The sequence below is a fragment of the Sturnira hondurensis genome, unplaced genomic scaffold (genome assembly GCF_014824575.4).
Source record: "Sturnira hondurensis isolate 20B ecotype Veracruz unplaced genomic scaffold, ASM1482457v3 Scaffold0006805, whole genome shotgun sequence".
Lineage (NCBI taxonomy): Eukaryota > Metazoa > Chordata > Mammalia > Chiroptera > Phyllostomidae > Sturnira > Sturnira hondurensis.
In genome coordinates this window covers 1,629,497-1,649,732 of record NW_028079436.1, presented here as the reverse complement: position 1 = coordinate 1,649,732, position 20,236 = coordinate 1,629,497, and the positions used below count along the sequence as shown (strand labels likewise).

At 42.9% G+C, this 20,236-nt stretch overlaps 1 protein-coding gene across 3 annotated transcripts in view; it reads right to left on the bottom strand.

Moving 5' to 3' along the window:
- Positions 1 to 20,000, bottom strand: part of KIF3A (kinesin family member 3A) — a 41,737-nt gene extending 21,737 nt beyond the window's left edge. For all 3 annotated transcript variants that reach the window (XM_037050491.1, XM_037050492.1, XM_037050493.1), the window contains exons 1-5: positions 19,851 to 20,000; positions 17,458 to 17,731; positions 11,179 to 11,323; positions 10,953 to 11,037; positions 3,183 to 3,288 (exon numbers count right to left, since the gene is read on the bottom strand). In XM_037050491.1, the coding sequence (XP_036906386.1) occupies positions 3,183 to 3,288; positions 10,953 to 11,037; positions 11,179 to 11,323; positions 17,458 to 17,731; positions 19,851 to 19,856 (616 nt within the window). In that variant the 5' untranslated portion in view covers positions 19,857 to 20,000. The remainder of the gene's footprint in view (positions 1 to 3,182; positions 3,289 to 10,952; positions 11,038 to 11,178; positions 11,324 to 17,457; positions 17,732 to 19,850) is intronic.
- Between the last annotated feature and the right edge of the window lie 236 nt (positions 20,001 to 20,236).

The following is a 20,236-nucleotide window of genomic DNA, read 5'->3' as shown; positions in this document are numbered from 1 at the left end:
AGACAGACGTGTGTGCGCGCTAGCTGACGCCCGGGCACTCCAGACAACGTTGTTGCCAAGGGCCGGAGACCGGAAGCAGCCAACAGCATGGGGGTCACTCAGTTATGGACCAGTCATGCTAAGGATTTTAAAAAAGTAAGGCGGATCTGTATGAGATGGAAAGATACCCATGCCATATGGCTGAAAATATAAGAGAGAAATGTATAGTAGTATCCCACTTCCATCAAACAAAAGCATCCATTCAAAAGACACTAAATGTTTCTGAGTGTATAAATATTTTACATGAATATATTGTGTAAAGGGACTGATTTTTACAGTATGCATACATTGGTTTTCCCTTAAATTTCAAAGTAACCGCATCACATTAATTTTACCAAATGCCAAAATTATCTTCCTACAGCATCTTCATGCAGAACTTCTCCATGCAAGCTTTGACTTCAGAACTTAAACATTAAAATACAAGCGCTATTCATTGTTAGCGTGCAGCTGCACTGGGAGTCAGATAACCAGAATGTAAATGGCAACAACAGAGAAGAGACGCCTACAGAGTCCAGCTTCAGAGAAGGACCAACACCGTATGATCGCACTTGTACGTGGAATCCAAAGCACAAAATAAATGAGCAAAGTAGAAACAGACCCGTGGTTGTGGAGAACAGACTGATGGTGGCCTGAGCGGAGGCCCTGGGGCTGGGGGAAGACGGAGAAGGGACTGAGAGGTGTCAGCTGGTGGCTACAAAATGGTCTCCAGGTGTCAAGTACAGCACAGGGGACACAGGGTCCGGCCAAGGGCAGGCCTGCCGGAGTGTGGTTGGCAGGGTGATAACATGGGTGTAACGACTACAGGTTTAACTTGAACATTTCACCTAAAATGCCCTATGGTGTGCTTGGGTGTGATATTGTTACCTTACAGAATCACATGCTTATGATTTTGCAATAAGAAGGGGCCTTATTTGTGCTAGACCCTGAATAGTCCATAATGTTGCAACGGCTGCGTGGTGCCAGTGCGTACTGCAAACATGGGCTACGTAAAGTATCTGACTCTCACCACTACGCTGTACGCCTGAATCCAGTACAAACCAGTATGAAAAGTAAACTGTAATTTTTTAAAAGTACAGGATTTGTGACTTCATACTATATTTTCTATTTTCTTTTAAGTCAAATTATGAATTTATAATTTTCTTCAAAATATAAAAAACTATTAAGCCTTGACTGTCATTCCCTTCCTGAGAAATACTTGGGATGGCCTCCCATTTCAGGTCCTCATAAGGACCACTGCCGTGGCGAGTGCTCTGAGCAGATGCCTTTCTTTCTCTCGAGGGTTATCTCCGTGGAATGTATTTTCCAAACTGGAATTACCGGGTCAAAGGGCAGAAACCAATCTCACATACAAGTTAAATTAATTGTCAGGTAATTAATGGGAGGTTTTGGTCACCACTGTAAATGAAATCTTATGTTAAAAAAATGTGTAAATTAAATAAACAGTACACAAACATATTCCTGGTATTAAAATTTAAAAACAATGAAAGCTCCCGACACCCCTCGCCTCACCCAACTTCCCCTCCCTGAAGGTCACCGCTAACCGCCCTCTGACCGTGTGTCCTTGGTACACCCAGTGCCCGGGTGCACGGCGTCACCACCTGGCTCTTTCACCACATTAATGGGACAATGCAGTAACACTGCTCTGTAATTTGCTTTCTTTTCATTTAATTTATCTTGAGCTTCATTATAGTCCAGAGTATTTTTGTACCATAGTTTAGATAACTAATGTTTTGTTTATAGTTATTTAAGTTATGTAAAACTTTGTGTTACAAATAATGTTTCAAAAAAGCCATTTTTACACTTAAAACAGTTTTCTAGAATACATATCTAGGACTAGAAACACTGGGTCAAAAGGAACGCATTTTCAAGATTTCAGCAGGCACCATCCGACTGCCCTGCAGCACAGCTGTGCTGCAGGGCAGCCCGGCCCCCACGCTGGCTTCTGCAGGGCCTGGCCCCGGCGCCCCCCGCACCCACACCCATGGGCAGTGGCTCCCACTGTCATCCAGGGAGCGTTTTCCCGACTGTCTGCAAAGCTGACCACCAGCCTTTCATCTGCTTATTGCTGTGGATCACTCTGAGAATTACATATTCATACATTTCTTTTGTTCATTTTCCTGTTTAAATTTCATCTTTTTCAAGAATGCAGTTGATTTTTCACATTTTTTGTTTAATTTCCTTGGGCTTGCTTAATTTATAGTGTAGTTGCAAAAACTGAAAAAAAATGTTTACTTCCTATGCTTTCATCGCTCACCTCAAGTCTCTAATTGCTGTCAGCAACATCACTAGTACCAGGCCTGGGGCAACTGTGTATTGACTGTTGCTGAAATTCTTTATTATTTAGGCAGAAACTGAAACAATTCCAAAAAATGCCACTTTATATAATTTTGTTTGGCTTTTCTTGTCAATAAAAGGAAGTCTAGTGCCTGGTTGTGCAGATTCGTGGCCCAGGCTAAAATACTCCCTCGGCCACTTGTTAAGTAGCATATAACCTTGGACAAGGTGTTTAAATTAGTCCTGCTTTCCTCCATCATAAAGCAGGAATTTAATACCGTCAGTCTAGTCAGAGGATTCAGAGAGACTGTTCTTATAAAGCACTCAGCACAAGTACTTGCCACACAGTAAGTGCTCAGTGACTGTTACCAAATATTATCACGGCTGATAAGAAACAGCTACATACGGGTTCCAAAGAGATAGTGCTATTACTAAGAAGCAAAATTTTGGTCAGCACAGAAAGCCAGCCGTGATATCTCTCATCTACACATGCTCACCACCTAGGAAATGATCAAAGAGCTGGGTTTTCAAGAAACTTAAAGACCCAGCTCCAACTGGTGCAGCTCAGCAGGCTGGGTGTCGTCCTGCAAAACAAAAGGTCACTGGTTCGATTCCTGGCCACGGTATGTACCTTGGTTGCAGCCTGGACCCCAGTTGGGGCGCATGTGAGAGGCAACCAATGCATACTACTTTTCCTCTCATTCTCCCTTCCCCTCTCTCTAAAAATAAATACATAAAATATTTTTCAAAAAGAGAAACTAAGAAACTTAAACACCCAGTCTTTGTGGGACCAAGTGCCGCAGCAGCCCTCCTCCGGAACCAGCCCGCTTGATGCACGCGCGCCCGGGCCCAGCATGCACCACACTCACGGTTCTTGTGGCCGAGCGTCATGATCCTGTCCATGTCGTCGGCGTTGTTCACCACGTATGCTGACAGGTCTTTGATGTACACGCCCACATCGGGCCGCTCCTTAACCTACAGAAAGTATGAGATTTGACACAAGTATCCACACCACAGCTACTCGCTGAACATATGCTATATAGAAATTACATTTAAGAAGTGTGTTACTTATTGAACACCATTGTTTACTGATCATCTACTCTGAGAGGCTGCTAGACACGGAGTAGACAGTGATGATGAACAAGGCACATGGTCTGTCCACGTGTGCAAGTGAAAACCTACAGGGAGAGCATACGAATGAATAATTACACATGAAATTTATTTTATTTCAATTGTGATAATGCCATGAATTAGAAAAATATAAGATATGATCAGAAGACATTACAGAGTGACTTTAAGCTAGTGAAGCAGGGACAGGATGAGTTTCCCCAAGATGATGTTTAAGCTGACACGCAAAGAAATAGAAGGTAGCTGATCTGGGTTGGGGTAGGAAGGAAAGAGTAAATGCAAGGATCTTGAAATAAGAAAAAACTAGGCACTTAGCCCTGGCTGGTGTGGCTCAGAGGATTGAACGCCAGTATGCCAACGAAAGAGTCGCCAGTTCGATTCCCAATCAGGGCACATGCCTGGGTTGCAGGCCAGGTCCCCAGTAGGGGGCATACAAGAGGCAACCACACATTGATGTTTCTCTCCCTGTCTCCTTCCCTTCCCCTCTCTCTAAAAATAAAATAAATAAAATCTTAAAGAAGAAAGAAGCTAGGCACTTAGAAAAAATAAACAAAGCCGTGGTGGCTGGGAAGAGTAGAAAGCAGCATGGGGACGGGGGAGAGCGGGGTTTGGGAGCAGAACGTCTGGTTAGAGGCACAGACGAGACTCAGCCACTACTGGTCTTCACAATGATTTGAAGCTGCTAGACAATTTCAAACAACTGAGTGAAATACTAAGACATACGGCATCCATGTAAAAATATTCTTTCTGTGAGTAATCTTGTGAGAAATTTTACCAAATCTGAAGGATATATTTAGGAAAGATTTATATAAAGTATGTGTAGATAGTGTTAGAAATACAAAATTCACTTTGGAGGGCCCAGAAGTCACCTCCAAAGTCAACACAAAAAAGTGAAACTGAGCCCTGGCTGGTGTAGCTCAGTGGATTGAGCACCGGCCTGTGAAGCAAAGGGTCACCGGTTCAATTACCAGTCAGGGCACATGCCTGGGTTGCAGGCCAGGTCCCCAGTAGGGGACACATGAGAGGCAACCGTACATTGATGTTTCTCTCCCACTCTTTCTCCTTCCCATCCCCTGTCTCTAAAAATAAATAAATAAAATATAAAAAAAAAGTGAAACTGAGGCCGAGGCCTGCAGCGGCCCGTGGGGAGCGCCATTCGCAGGCAGTGAGAGCTCACGAGAGGACTAACAGAAGTTTAGGAAACACAGAGGTCCCAAGGGTGCACATGCCACATTCCGGGTGTAGGTTTCAGATCCATTTGGGGCTTGGGTTGTTGTGTTTTTTTGTCATAACAGTTTTCAAGACATATTTATACCTTAGAAAAAGTTACCCTTTTTCTGTAAAGGGATACAAAGGAAACCCTAACTTTATGAGTAGTGAAAGAGCGTGTCCATTTGTGTAAGCCAGTGGGTTTCAAGCTGTGCTCTGGAAGCCCTCGCCCGCAGGTGCGCTGCCTGAATTGTCCCACAAGCAACACCTGACGGCTCAGTCCGGTTCAGTCGGGGCCCTGCCCTCTCTTCCCTCAGACCATCAAATAAAAAAATGACAACAGTCAACACAACCATAGCCGTCTTGTGTTAATGAGTCAAAATTATGCCTATTTTTGTCAGATCGGCAAAAAATAAATTTTTAGTGTGCTGCAGAATCTAAGTACTAACTTATGTGTGCCATGAGGGCAACAAAGTGGACAATCGCTGTCCTGGGGGCCAGCGGTGGCCCTGAGGGGCCACTGAAGCGTCTGGGGACCATCGGGCTCACACGACCTTCAGAGCTAAACTTCGCTTCCACGTACTTTACACGGCACGCGTCCACACAAGGCTCAGTCTGATGAGAGCGTTTAAATGCCTCAACCCTTTTTAAAGGTCCGAAAATAACTGCTCTGTTGCAATGCTTCTCAGAAAATGCATGGTAAATAATAACTTTTGTATGGCAAACTGTCTCTGAACAATACAAAAATCATGCACTCGGACGCCAGAGCAACATCCAATCGCTATGGAAGCTTGAAGCATTGCCCTCTCCCTGTGCGCACCGCACTGCAGACTGAGAACCAACGCTCTTCAAACCGACATCAGTCTGCAAAGTCAAAGGTGGTTTTCAAGCACAGTATGAACTTAATTCAAAATTCAATTAAGTACAGATAAAATGATTAGATAAGAAAGATGAAGAAATTGAGTATGATTCCAAATTGATCAAAGTTTTAAAAAATGGGTGTTAATGTTGATCAGAATTTTCCTCATGAAAACACAGATATTAAATTGCTGTAACAGTGTAATTTATAACACTAAAGAATGAATCTCAATGGGGGCACTTACTGCCCTGCTCTGCATGTTACTGAAACATGGGGGGAGTCTCTGGTTCACTTGGGACCTGTTCGTGCTCAGAGAGGGACTGGGGATGCTGAGCCTCCTGCGGTGGGTGGGGTGGCCTCAGTCAATGAAGGACGGTCCCACGAAATTTCGAATGTACAACCAGTAAATGTCCTACAGGTGAGTAAACAATTTTTACCAGGGTCTAGGCCAGGGGTGTCAAACTCATTTTCACCGGGGGTCACATCGGCCTTGTGGTTGCCTTCAAAGGACTGAATGTAATTTTAGAACTGTATAAATGTAACTTAGCTGGGTAGAAACAAGGTCCCAGGCTGGATAAAACAAGGTGGAGGGCTGGATTCGGCCCACGGGCCTTGTGTTTGCACCTGTGGTCTACACCCTAAGTCTATTTTACATATAAAGACAAGTGCTTTTCCATGGTAGTACTACTACTACTAATACAGGAATGCAGGAATACTGAGAAAAGAATTAATTTTATTTTGCTCAGAACTCTACCGAGAGCTAGTCACTGTTTTAAAAGACTATGTCAGCCCTGGCTGATGTGGCTCAGTCGCTAAGTACAGGCCTGGGTCACCAGTTCGATTCCCAGTCAGGACCCAAGCCTGGGTTGTGGGGTCAGGTCCCCAGTGGGGGGTACATGAGAGGCAACCACACATAGATGTTTCTTTCCCTCTTTTTCTCTCTCCTTTATCCTCTCTAAAAAATTAAACAACTAAAATCTTAGAAAAAAAAAAAGACCACGCCACCACTGACAGGAACACCCGTCCAGGTGCCACCAGCTCAGCAGACCTGTGCAGTCCGCAGCTGCAGCTGCTGCGGTCGTGACCGCCACACACGCCTCTGACTCCTCCATTATGCCAGAGTGCAGTCACTTCTACACATTTTATATATTGAAGCACTAACATTTTATTCAAGTCCTTCTTTTATTCTCTTTGATTGATATTACAATTGGGCAGTACGTTATTTTAAAAATTATGTGCATAGGTATATTTTATCATCCATGAATTTTATTTTAGGATAGCCAAAGAAGCATTATAAAATATTGTTATAAAAAGGGGACATTGGCCCTGACAGATGTGTCTCAGCTGGTTGGCTACTAAGGAAAGGGTTGCCAGTTTGATTCCCAGTAAGAGCACATGCCTGGGTTGCAGGTTCAGACCCCATTTGGGGCACGAGAGGCAATCAATCGTTTTTTCTCCCTCTCTTTCTCCCTCCCTTCCCCCCTTCTAAAAATAAATAAATGTTTACAAATGGGGGAGGGGACACTGGGTCTAATACAGTTGAAAACCATTGACAAGACTATTGCCCAGAATAAATCTGATCTATAATTACTGGTATAATAAACTTTTCAAAGGTAAAAGCAAAGTATCCATCGAACCTAAAGATGACAACTAGCAAAAAAACTCTCCACATTTCTATAATGTTATCATTACAGAAAAACCCTGTATTAAGGTCCAACAAACACAAATAATCCTTAAACCTGTAACATATTGAAATATTGTTACAAAAGCTTGGTTTATCCAGTAAACTTTTTTAAAAAGCTGACATTTACTGAATATTATGTGTCAACCACTGATTTAAATACTTTGTGTTAACTTGTTAATGTTGCCAATAATCCTATGAAGAAGATACTATTGTTATTTCCACTTTTGTAAGGCAAAACTAGGCTAACGGAGGTAAAGGAACTTGCTCCAGAGATCAAAGCCAGAATTCAGACGGAGATAGCAGGACCTCAGAAACCTCCGTCTTAATGCTAGATGACACCTGCTACGTGCATGGCCTTGAGCAAGTCAGGAAACTCCTCTAGGCTTCCGTTTTCACATCAGCAACACTGGCCGCTGGGAAGATTCAGTGAAATAAAATGTGCACTGCTCCCGCGTGCACTGTGCTGTGTGCCTGCGGCCACACTGTGGGAGCTCAGTAGCAGCGGCTGCCGTGGGTCTCCGTGTGCTCCACACCGCTCTACCACGGAGGCTGCTGTTAGTCTCCACATGCTACTCTCTAATGATCTCACTCACAACACAATTCCAATCAAAATTCCAATGTTAACAGTGTAAAGGCTCTTATTCTGCTTATGTTTGTCTCATTTCCTAAAATATTAAAATATTTTGCAATATTTACAAATAGTTACTTACACCTGGTTCAGTAGTACTGCTTCAAACCCGCACCCTCAGATATGCCTGGGCCTGTGTAAGACTCACTACAGAACTGTTTGTGAGACAGAAGGACGGACGCACCAAAGTGTCCACCAACAGAGAGCTGGCTAAACACACTTTAATTATGTCCATACAAAAGATATGATGCAGCTTTAAAAAAAAGACAAGAGAAAAAAAACACGAGGAAGCTTTCTCTGTAATGACACTGAAAGATCGCCACCATCACTGTTCAGCGAAGGAAGCAAACTGCAATGGGGGGAACCATCTTTTCAACGGGCGGTGCTGAGACAACCGGATATCCACAGGCAAACAAAGTCGGTCCACTGCCTCACCACATTTTCAACAATTAGCACAAAATGGGTCAGCAACGTAAATGTAAGAGCTAAAACTATAGAACTCTTAGGATAAAGCAGAGGCATAAACCTTCAAGATCTTAGGTGAAGCTATGGTTTCTGAGATATAACACAGAAAGTATGAGCTACACACAAAGCCAACTATAGCTAAATCAGAAATGATCAAAATTTCAGACTTATGCCCTGGCTGGTGTCGCTCAGTAAACTGAGTGCCAGTCTGTGAAAAAAAAGGGTCGCTGGTTCGATGCCAAGTCAGGACACATGCCTGGGTTGCAGGAAAGGTCCCCAGTGGGGGGTGCGCAAGAGGCAACCACACATTGATGTTTCTCTCCCTTTCTCTCTCTCTAAAAATAAATCATTCAAAAATTTTTTTCAAACTTTTGTGCTAGAACAGATGTGAAGAAAGTAAAAAGAAAACCCACAAGTGGGAGAAAATTTTTGCAAATTTTCTGATAAAGGACTTGATAAGGGACTTGATCTATACTATATAAAGAACTATTACAACTCAATAATACAAAACAACTTAATTAAAAATGGACAAAGGCACTGAACAGACATTTCCCCAAAGAAGGCATACAAATGACCAGTCAGAACGTGAGAAGGTGCTCAACACCACTAGGCATCAGGGGAATGGAAGCCAAGCCCACAGCGAGCTACCACTTTGCACCAACTACAATGGCCGTCATAAAAGACGGAAAATAAAAAGTGCCAACAAAGATATGGAGAAATTGGGAACCTCGTAAGCTGCCGATGGGAATGTAAATGGTACAGCCACTGTGGAAAGCAGTTCTTCACATGGTTGAAAACAGTGTTACCACATGGTCAGCAATTACACTGGCAGGTGTATAACCAAGAGAACTGAAAACATGTTCACACAAAACCTCAAACATGAATGGTCACGGCAGCATTATTGAAAGTAGACAAAAAGCGGAAACAACCCAAATGTTCCAATGACGAAGGAATCAATAAAATGTGGTGAATCCATGACACGGATTATTATTCAGCAGCAAGGAGAAGCGAAGCACTGAGGCCACGGCAGGGGGAGCCACGCGCTAGCCGCAAAAGCCCCCGTAGGGCGCTATTCCTCCGGGCGGCGTATCCAGAACGGGCACGTCGGGCACGTCGGGCACGTCGGGCACGTCGGGCACGTCGGGCACGTCGGGCACGTCGGGCACGTCGGGCACGTGGACAGAGGTAGGAAGCAGATCAATCGCTGACTAGGGCTGGGGCGAATGGGGACAGGTGGCAGCCAAGGGTTGTGGGGTTTCTTCTGGGGGTAATGACAATGTTCTAGACTAGGTATAGTGATGGCTGCTCAACTTCGTGAAATTACTAAGAACCACTACATTGTGCACTTGCAAAGGGGGAATATTATGCTACATGAATTATTTCTCAATTTAAAAAACAATGAAAGTGAATCAGTGTTACTTGTCAGTTAATAGCACAATGTACCAATTAACAAATTTTGAGATTATCTGGCATTAATGGATATAATCTCGCTTTCCCTTTTCTAAGGGAAAATAGTTTTTGGTGCCAATCCATTACCCGAAAGTATACAAACTATAATTTCTCAGTTAGAAAGTCTGGGTTTTCCTTCAGGTAAAAGAAAAATTGAAAACACTAGTATTTGTGACTGCATTCACTGGTCTTAATGCCTATATTTTTGCTGCTTTAAAAGTTTCTGACTTAAATTCTGGAGTGCTCTTGGAAGTCATACCAGAGAATGAAAACTACATTTGCACCAAAATCTCTGAATGTCCACAGTGCTTTATTCATACCAGCCCAAACCTGCACACAGACCACAGAGCCTCCCCGAGGGGAGCGGTCACACCGACCCTGGTGCAGGTGCGTGCCGCCCCTGACACTGAGCAAGGACGGAAAGGGATGAACTAAACACACATTCAGCCAGTTGGATGAATCTCCAGGGAATTATGCCAAACGAAAACAGCCAGTCCTGAAAGGTTATATGTTGTGTGGTTATATTTATATAACATTCCTGAAATGACAAAATTTTAGAATTGGAAAGCAGAATCGGGGTTGTCCGGGGTTGGAGGTGGGGACAGAAGGAGAGGCAGATGTGGTTACGAAAGTGCAACAGAAGGCGTCTTGGTGATGGAACCGTGTCGGCAGCACCTGGATGTGGCAGTGGACCCCCCACCGCACAGATGATGAACCAGTGTGGAGCACAGAGCAGGCACAGGAGAAACCCAGGGCACGGAGGCCAGGTCTGCAGACGCGTCGACGTCATGGCTGTGACGCCGTATTGCGTCATGACGCCACACAGCATTGTACTTCGTGATATGTCACCACTGGGAGAACTGTGTAAAGGCTCCATCTGCGTAAACTGTGATCTCTCTACGTCACCCTCTGTGAGTCCACACGCAGATGGACGGACACAGTGTGCTACTTTTGGAGTGTAAGTAAAATTGTATTTGTACTTACACAAAAACGCTGAAAGTAATTATCTTTAGGTGTGGAAAAATGGGGCAAATGCCATAGGAACAAGACTTTGATACATGAATTTTACAATATTTTTCTTTTTGAACCATGTGATCATATTACCTGGCCAAAAAGTAAGTGAAATATTAGAAGTGCCTTTTGTACCAAAAGGACGTTAATTTATAAAGTAAACAGTCCATCGCTTTGGAAAGTACTCCAATTTCAATTACCCTTACCTCTAACCTCTGTGTCTGATCCTTGCCCAAAAGGTCACGCACTTCTTCATTATAGATTTCCAAATACGACACTCGAACCAAAAATCTATAAATAACACATCATTTTAAAAACACAGAACAGTGAAATTTTTCTAAGAACAGTTTTAAAACGTGTTTATAAAACGTGTACCTATATGCCTTTCTTATGTTCGTACTTCTCAACAGAAAAATAAAGGAATCCCTTTACCTTGTGTCGCCCTCTGCTTTGGCAATATGACCGAATATGTGAGCGAATGAGTTTGGAATGATCCCTCTAAGTTCAGGAATGGCTCGAACACCTTCCATGGTAAAGGTTTTGCCTGTTCCGGTCTGTCCATATGCAAAAATAGTACCTGGAAACAAAGAGAATCAATTTCCTTTTAGAGTTTAATGCTACAGAAAAACAGCTCTTCCAATTAGTTCCTTTGATACTGCGGTGCCGTGCCTCCCCGATTCCCGCACACATTTCACCTTTATTTCCAACAATTACACTACGTACTCTGTGCCCCACGAGCAACAGACACACTACAAAGCACTAGAGTCAAGGAGATGTTCCTAATCATTAATGAAAAGAACCCAAACCCTAAATGTAAACCCTTGCACGGCAGATCACGATAAAACATCTGGTGTGCCGTGCATATTAATGACTTAGCGTGGACACCAAACTGCAGAAGGTAGTGCGATTACAGCAACAGAACACAGGCTCTCGAGCAGAAAGACCTCAGTGTAAACCCACGGGGCTGCCACTTTCTAGCCACCTGACCTGGGACCTGTTTCTACCCAGAGACGGTCTCCTCAAAGGCAAAATGGGGATAACAATGTAACTGCCCTACATTAATAGTAAGAACGAAATGAAACGCTTTCCCTCTTGACATAAAGTGTTTCAACAGGATTCCTGGTAGAGACCAGTAAACAGCAGTTATTTTCCTCATAATCCTAAAGTAACTGCATCCCAGGACAAAGCTCATGAATATTTAGAGAAATAAAAAAATATCCAAGACCCAAGGTAAAATTCACACTGTCTGGCATTCAACCAAAAATTGCCAAGCTTGCAAAAAAACAGAAAACGATATGATTCTCAATGAAGAGAATAATCAATCAATCAAAACCAACTCAGAACTTACACAAATGTTAGAAGTAGCAGACAAGGACATTAAAACAGTTATAAAAAATTACATTCTATATAATAAACAGTTCAGTGGAAACGGTGGATGGAAATTTGGAAGAATCTACATGGAAGATATAACAAAGACCCAAACCAAACATCTAGAGATGAAAACGACAATGAAATGTGGGATGAAAACTACGACAGAGTGGGTAAGTGGTAGCTCAGACATCGCAAAAGAACAGATCACAGAGAAAGCATACAAACCAAAACAACCAAAAATGAAAGAGAGAAAAAAACTTTTTCAAATCTTTGAGCTGTGGGACAATTTCAAGCAGCCTAATATATACATCAATGTCCACAAAAGGTGGACAGTGGGGACAGAAAAAATGTTTGAGAAATAATGCCTGAAATTTCTCCAACGATGGTGAAAACCACACATCCACAAATGCAAGAAGCTTAATGAACCATAAGTACAGAAACATGAAGAAAACCGTACCAGGGCACATCATCACGTGCCCCCACTCTAAGAAATGTTTAAGGACGTTTTGCAATGGAGAAGGAAAAATGACCTAGATGAAAATATGAGTCTACATAAAAGAACAGAGTATCAGAAATTGTAACTAAGGGGTATATAAGTGTGTAAGATATTTTATTATTTAAATCTCTAAAAGATAACTTATGGTTTAAACAAAAATAGTAACAATGTGGTATGAAGTCTGCAACATGCAGAAGTAAAACATACGACAGTAGCACAAAGCCTGGGAGGAGAGAAAAGGAAGTAGAGTGTAAAATTTTTATATTGCATATAAAGTTGTGTATTACTTGAAGGTAAACCATGTTATAGTAAGGACTGTACTATAAACCCTAAAGCATCCACTAAAATAACACAAAGATATATTGCTATAAGCCAACAGAAAAGATAGAATGGAATAATAAAAATACTTGAATAAAAATTCTGATTAACCCAAAATAAGGCATGAAAAGAGGAAAAGGGGCAAAAATTAGCGAGACGACAGATCTACACCTAACTGTACACTCACATTAAACACGGCTACTAAAGAAAATGAGCCCAGGTGTGAACTAAGGTTCACACCTGCCAAAAAGCTCCAGGCCCAGCTGGCTTCACTGGTGAATTTTTAGGGAAGATATAATACTAATTCTAGGCATATTTTTCCAGATAATTAAAAAGAAGGGAATATTTTCCAACTCTTCTCTGAAACTAGTACTGTCCTGATAACAAAACCATATAAAGACATTACAAGAAAACTATATACTTATGTCCCTCATGAACACAGATATAAGAAATTTAAACAAAATTTTAGAAATCGAATCTAACACCATATAACATAACAACATACGCCATGACCAAGTGGCATGGCTTGTTTCACATTTAAAAATCAATCAGTGCAATTGACCATATTAACAAACTTAAAAAACAAAGAAAGATCATTTCAACAGGTGCAGAAAAATTGCTTTTGACAAAAAATACATTCCTGAAACACGCTCTCAGCAAATGAAGTGCAGAGGGAAACATCCTCAACCTGAGAAAGGGTGTCTGTGAAAAACCTATAGCTCATATCACACCGACTGGAGAACAGCGAATGCTTTCTCCCGAAGATCAGAACCAAGACAAAAATGTCCACTCTCACCACCTCTATGCAATGTTGTACTGGAGGGTCTAGTGAGTGCAATTCAGGTAACAAAAAGAAATGATGAAACTACAATGCAATTCGGGTTAAAAAAAAGAATAGGAAAGAAAGAAATCAGTTGAACTATATTTGCAGACAACATGCATCTTGTCTGTAGAAAATCCCAGGAAATTTACCAATAAATAAACAAATAAATAAAAGCATACTAGAAATAACGAGCAAGTCTAGCAAGGTTGCAGGATACAAGTTTTTTTTTTTATTTTAATCAAAAATCAACTACAAAATACAATGAGATACTACGTCACACCCATTAAGATGGCTATAATCAAAGACAAATAGTAACAAGTTTTGGTAAAGATGTGGAGAAACTGAAAACCTCATACACTGCTGGTGAGAATATAAAAATGGTGCAGCCACTGTGAAAAGTTTAGCTGTTAACCATTTGCCCCAGCAGTTCCACTCCCAGGTATACACCTGAAAGAAGTGAAAACATGTTCACATAAAAATCTGTACAATAATGTTCATAGTAATATTATTTATAATAGACAAAAATAGAAAAATTGTTCACCAACGGATGAATGAATAAACAAATCATACTATAAACATACAATGAAATATTACTTTGCCCTAAAAAAGAATGCAGTACTGAAACAAGCTACAAGGATGTACACTGAAAATATTATGCTAAGTAGCCAGGCACAAAAGACTACACAGTATTTCATTCTGTTTACATGAAGTGTCCAGAACAGGCAAACTCATACACACGGAGAGTAAATAAGAGGCTGCTCACATGGAAGGGAGCAGAAGTAGATACAAATACTAATACAGGTACAAAGATTCTTTCGGAGGTGAGTTATGGAAATGTTCTGGAAACAAATAATGGTTATTGTTACACAATACAAATATACTAAAAACCCAACTTATACACTGCAAAATTGGTAAAATAGTGAATTTTATGTTATTTAAATTAGATCTCAATTTTAAAAAATACTAAAAGAATCAATTGCATTTCTGTAGGTTCACAATACACAGCTCCAAAAGTGGAATTATAAAAACAATTCTATTCACAAAATCATAAAAAATACTTGAAAATAAATTTATGAAAAGTAAAAGATCTATACACTAAAACTATAAAAACACTGAGACAAATTCAACAAGGCATAATAAATGGATAAGTATATCATGTTTCTGGATTGGAAGATTCAACATTGTCAGAATAACAATTCCACAAAATCCCAGGCTTTCTTAGTGGAAATGGACCTAGTATCCTAAATTTATATGAAAATGCAAAGGATCCCAGAAAAACCAGCACAGCTTTGAAAAAGAATGCCAAAGTTGGGGACCATATACTACCCAATTTCAAAGCCCATTATGAAGCCGCAGTAATCAGCACAGGAAAGACATGGGACACAACAGACGATCCAGAAATAAGCCCATGCACTTGTGGTCACTGGTTTTCACAAAGGCGCCCAGTTGATTCCAAAGGAAGGACATTCTTCTCAACAAATGGCGCTGGGACCACTGGACGTCCACAGGCAAGAGGGGAAAAAGGAAGGAAGGAAAGAACTTAGACTCGTACCTCCTACCACATATAAAAATGAACTCCAAATGAACTGCAGACCTTAATGTAAAACCTAAAACGTTTACAACTTCTAGATAGAAAAGAGGAGAATCTCACACACAGGGAAGGCTGGTCCAAGGTCCTTTCTCCGGCCAACGACACCCGCAAGGGCTGCTCGGCCTGCTGACCTCTCTGACCTGGGCTAGAGCACGTGGACTCGCTCACCTGATGCTAACTCCTCCAGCCGCTCCCCATCCCTACAGCGCACCAGGCACATCCGTGCTTGTCGCTGGTTCCCCTGCATAGCCTGTGCCCCTCTCTGCCACCCACACAGGGGGGTGGGTCCCTCCCTTTCCGCAGAGCTCTGCTCTTCCGGCTCTTTCTTAGAGAAAACGTCCTTGGCCACCCAGACTGAAATTTTGCACTCTTCCCCAGACTTCCTATCCTCTGTCCCTCTTTATCATTCCCTTTTGCACTTACTAGTTATCATACGATAAAATTTACTTATCTTATTATCTGCCCCATTAGAACCTAAGCTTCTTGATGACAGGGCTTCAGTGCTGTGTCCCCAAGTACTGTGAACAGTAAACAATGTTTTTTGAATAAATGGATGTTGTCAAATATTCACTGTAAGCTTGACATATCCAATAGGACTCCCATTCAAACAGAAGTTGTTTCATGTAACCTATAACCCACTTAAAATCGAAGAGTTTTGGTGTGTATTCCATCCCACAGCTTCAACTATAAAAACAAATTGTAATTCTTTAGCAGGCCACGAAAGGAGTAACTTAGGGATAACTTTATTAACACATTCTCATTATTACCTATCAGAAGTGGTGAGATTTTGCACAGCACAGGGAATCTAGTCAATAATATTATAATACCTGTGTATAGTACCATGTGGGTACTAGAAATATCGGGGGGAGCACTTTGTAAAGTATAGGGTTACCTGACCACTAGGCTGCGCACCTGAAACTAATACAAAATAACACTGAATGTAAACTGTCATCAAAAAATAAAATTTAAATTTAAAAAAATAGGAGAGAATCTTTGTGGTCTTGGGTTTGGCAAAAGTTCCTTAGCCATGTCACTAAAAGCATGACAATGAAAGAAAGAACGGACAAACTGGACTTAATCAAAATTCAAAACTTCTTCTCTTCAAAACACACCATTAAGAGAATGAAAGCAGAAACCACAGACTGGGAGAAAATACTTCCAAAACATCTGAATCTAGAACATACAAAGAACAGCACTCAGTAAGAAGACCAGCAACCAAATGTAAAAATGGGCACACTATTTTAAGAGCTATTTTACCAAAGAAGATAGACACATGAATGACAAATACGTGATAGTCGTACGCAGAGTTTTGACCATGTGAGGTCGGCAGCCCTCATCCCTACACAGTTCAAGGGTCAGCTGTACTCAACTCTGTCAGTCATTAGGGATGTACAAGTCAAAACAATGAGGAGCCACTACAGACCCTCTAGAGTGGCTACAATGAAAAGGACTGATAATCCAAATGCTGGTAGGAATGTGAGGAAACCGGGGATTCTCACCCAGTGCTGGTGGCGGGGGGAGGTAGCACGGTCACCCCTGGGGAAAGTCTGGCAGTTCTTCAAAAGATCGGCACTAACCAGACGATCCAGCAATCCCACTCCCGGGTATCTACCTGAGAGAAACCTGAAAAGCTATCTGTACGAAGACTTGAAGAGAATGTTCATAGCAGCATTATTTATAACAGCCAAAAGACGGGGACATCCAGATTTCCAACAAATATCATAAACGGTGGTACACTGGTACAATGGGGTACAATTCAGCACTAAAAGGAACAAACTGCTGATAGCCGCTAGGACGTGGATGACCCTCCAAAACACTGTGCTAAGTGAAAGAAAACGTAAGAAAGACGAGGTCGTGTATGATCTGACTGACATGAAGTTTTGAGGAAAGTTGAAACCATAAACAGACAGCAGATCAATGGCTGCTTTGGTGTGGGGCAGCAAATGGACCTGAAGGAACTTTGGAGGTGATAAACTGAATTGTGGCGATAGTTTCACAACTGTATGTATTCACACATCTTATCAAACTATAGCTACAAGGGGTGAATTTATGAGGTACTAATAATACCTTGATAACGTTCTTTTTTAAAAGGGAACTACACAAAGTACTCACCATTGTAGCCTTCAAGAACAGAATCAATAATAGGTCTTGCAGTTAAGTTATAGACGTCAAGCTGCTTACTCTCTGGTCCAAAAACTGTATCAAAAGTGAATGTCTTTGGAGGCTCGTTGGAAGAATCAGTCTTATGCACGGTGATAGTTCCCCTCATCTCATCCACACTGACGGCTTGTTTGTAGCACATGGATTTCTCTCTCTCGTTGAGGGGCCGGCACCTGACAACCACCTTCACATTATCACAGCTTTCTGGCTTCTCTGATTTATTGATCTGGTGGAGAAAACATTTACAAATAATGAAAAAAAATCCCCGACTTCCTCTGAGTGCCCTACTTGTAGGAAAATACATGTGAATGTAGTTAACAACTGTGATCAAGAATACAGCCCTGACCAGTGTGGCTCAGTGGGCTGGGTGCCATCCACAAACAAGGGTCGCCGGTTTGATTCCTGGTCAGGGCACATGCCTGGGCGGCCAGCCACATTGAGGCTACAGATCAATGTGTCTCTCATATATAGATGTTTCTCTCCCTCTCTCCCTCTTTCCCTCCCCTCTCTCTAAAAATAAACAAGTAAGATTTTTTTAAAAAAAAATCCTTAAGATGATCTGCAGGATCTGGCTCTGTTCCATGTCTACTTCTCCTGTCTCACCTCACAAGTTGCCCTGCTTGGCTTTCTTAGCCACAGACACCCCAGCTTTCTTCTGGGCCTTATCACCGTGGTCCTTTTCATCACAGGCCTTTTCATGCACTATTCCTTCTGCCTGGAGCACCCCTCACTCTCCTTTTCGTTTATTCTGCAGACTCCATCTGGGCAGACTTCCCTGAGTAGGTCAACTCCTAGCACAGGCATGCCTTGGAGATACTTTCGGTTCCAGACCACAACAATAAATCGAGTAATGTAAATAAGTGAGTATGGCAACTGAGGGAGTCATACTGTTTTTGCTGACGAAAGGTCTTGCCTTCAATTTGTACAACAAAAATCGATACATCTGTGAGGCACAATAAAGCAAAGAACAAAACAAGGTCTGCCAGTATAGGCCCAGAGAGCACCTTTCTCTCTCCTTCTTCTACATCTGGTTGTAATTCCACTTTTGAGTGTTCATTATTTCATTAAACGTCTGTCTTTCTCTCTGTCTACACCAGAGGTTGCAAAGAGGTAATCAAGGAGCTGAATTCAGCCCGCAAGTGTCTTTTGTTTGGCTCATAGTGGTTAAAAATCTTCTGAATTAGTTGCTAAATTTTAAAAAAATTTAAAAAGTAACAATTTCAGATTTTCTTGGGGAAAAAAAGGGTGATCTGACGGCTGTAGGCAGGCATTCCTACGTGGCAACACTTTACAATTCACCAGAAATCGGTTGTTTCCCACCTAGTGACTTCATTAATGTGCCATTTTGTCTCTGTAAATATGTCTGGTTTTCACCTCTGCCCAAGAAGGCAAGCTTCTTTCTTCCCAAGTTTAAGAACCAGTCTGGTTTTGCTCAACATTGCTCAAAATAGAGATTTTCTCAATGTCCAATGCCTAACATGTGGTTGGTGCCCAATATTTGTCCAATGAATTGACAACTCGAAAGCAATGACAAGGAACAAATACTGAGCATTTAATGCTAAATGTCAAGCACTGTCCTTTGATTCTCCTAAGCAGTATCTTATTTCATCGTGACAACAGCCCCAAGAGGAAAAGTTAAATTATGTGGGAACTAAGGGCCCAGAAAGATTAAATAATTGTCCAAGGCCTTGTAACAAGCAAATAACCGGCCATGGCTCAGATGTACTCCCTGTCCCCTACACTGGACGCCACTACGGACGCCCCCTTACTAAACGCACGGTATCAACCTGGGAAATCCCACGAGACAAACAGACCAGCACCCGCTCCCGACCTCCTCACACACAAAGACACCTACGGGTTACATTCCTGCACTGTACGCTAAGGCGCTACGAGAGCAATGACAGCTCGAGTCGGGGGCCTGGAGTAGGGATAGGCAGCCCCTGTTTTGCTGCCTTCCAGTGGCTCCGCTGAGTGGAGATCCTGCGGGGAGCGGAACATCCAAAACCGATCCCCCACGGCCGCTCCCAGACGCCCGACCCGCAGGGCTTCGAGCGAGAGCGCATCCTTTGGCACAGCGCCTTTATGTCAGGCAGCACAGGCCCTGCAGGATGCAGCAGCGAGGAAGGCAGCGGGGCTTCCCCTGGGTCCCTCCCAAGGCCGGCGGGACGCCCGGGCGCCACGGACCCACCCGTCCGGCTCCCCAACACACGGGCCAGGCCCTGCCCCGCCCCACCCCACTCATCCCCGGCCACCCTCCTGTTCCGCGCCTCCATGGCAACGGCCGCGCCCCCGGGCCAGGCCGCCGAAATGAGGATGAACCACAGCGCCCGAGCCACTCTCCTCACCGGCATCGTGGCTCCCTGCCGCGCCCGGTGGGCACCTCCGCCCAGGATACAGTCCTACGACGCCGGTTCGCGGGAGAGGCCGACCAAAGATTACCGAAACGCCGCCTAGCCGCTCTGGACACTGCGGCTCTTCCAGCGACCGTGCGCTGCGCGCAGGCGCAGTCCAAATTCGCCCCGCCCATCCCCCCTCCCAGCCAGAGACTACCCCAGCCTCTTCGATTACGCCTGCGCAGAGGCTTTCGGAGTCGGTCTCCTAGGACGCCAGCCTGAGGCCGCGCCTGCGCAATGTTGCTATTGCTCTGCGCTAGAAATCTGGCCAGTATTGAGGTGGGGATGATTGGATGTCACTGATTGAGAAAAGGAAGGATTCCTATCGCAAGCCCCAC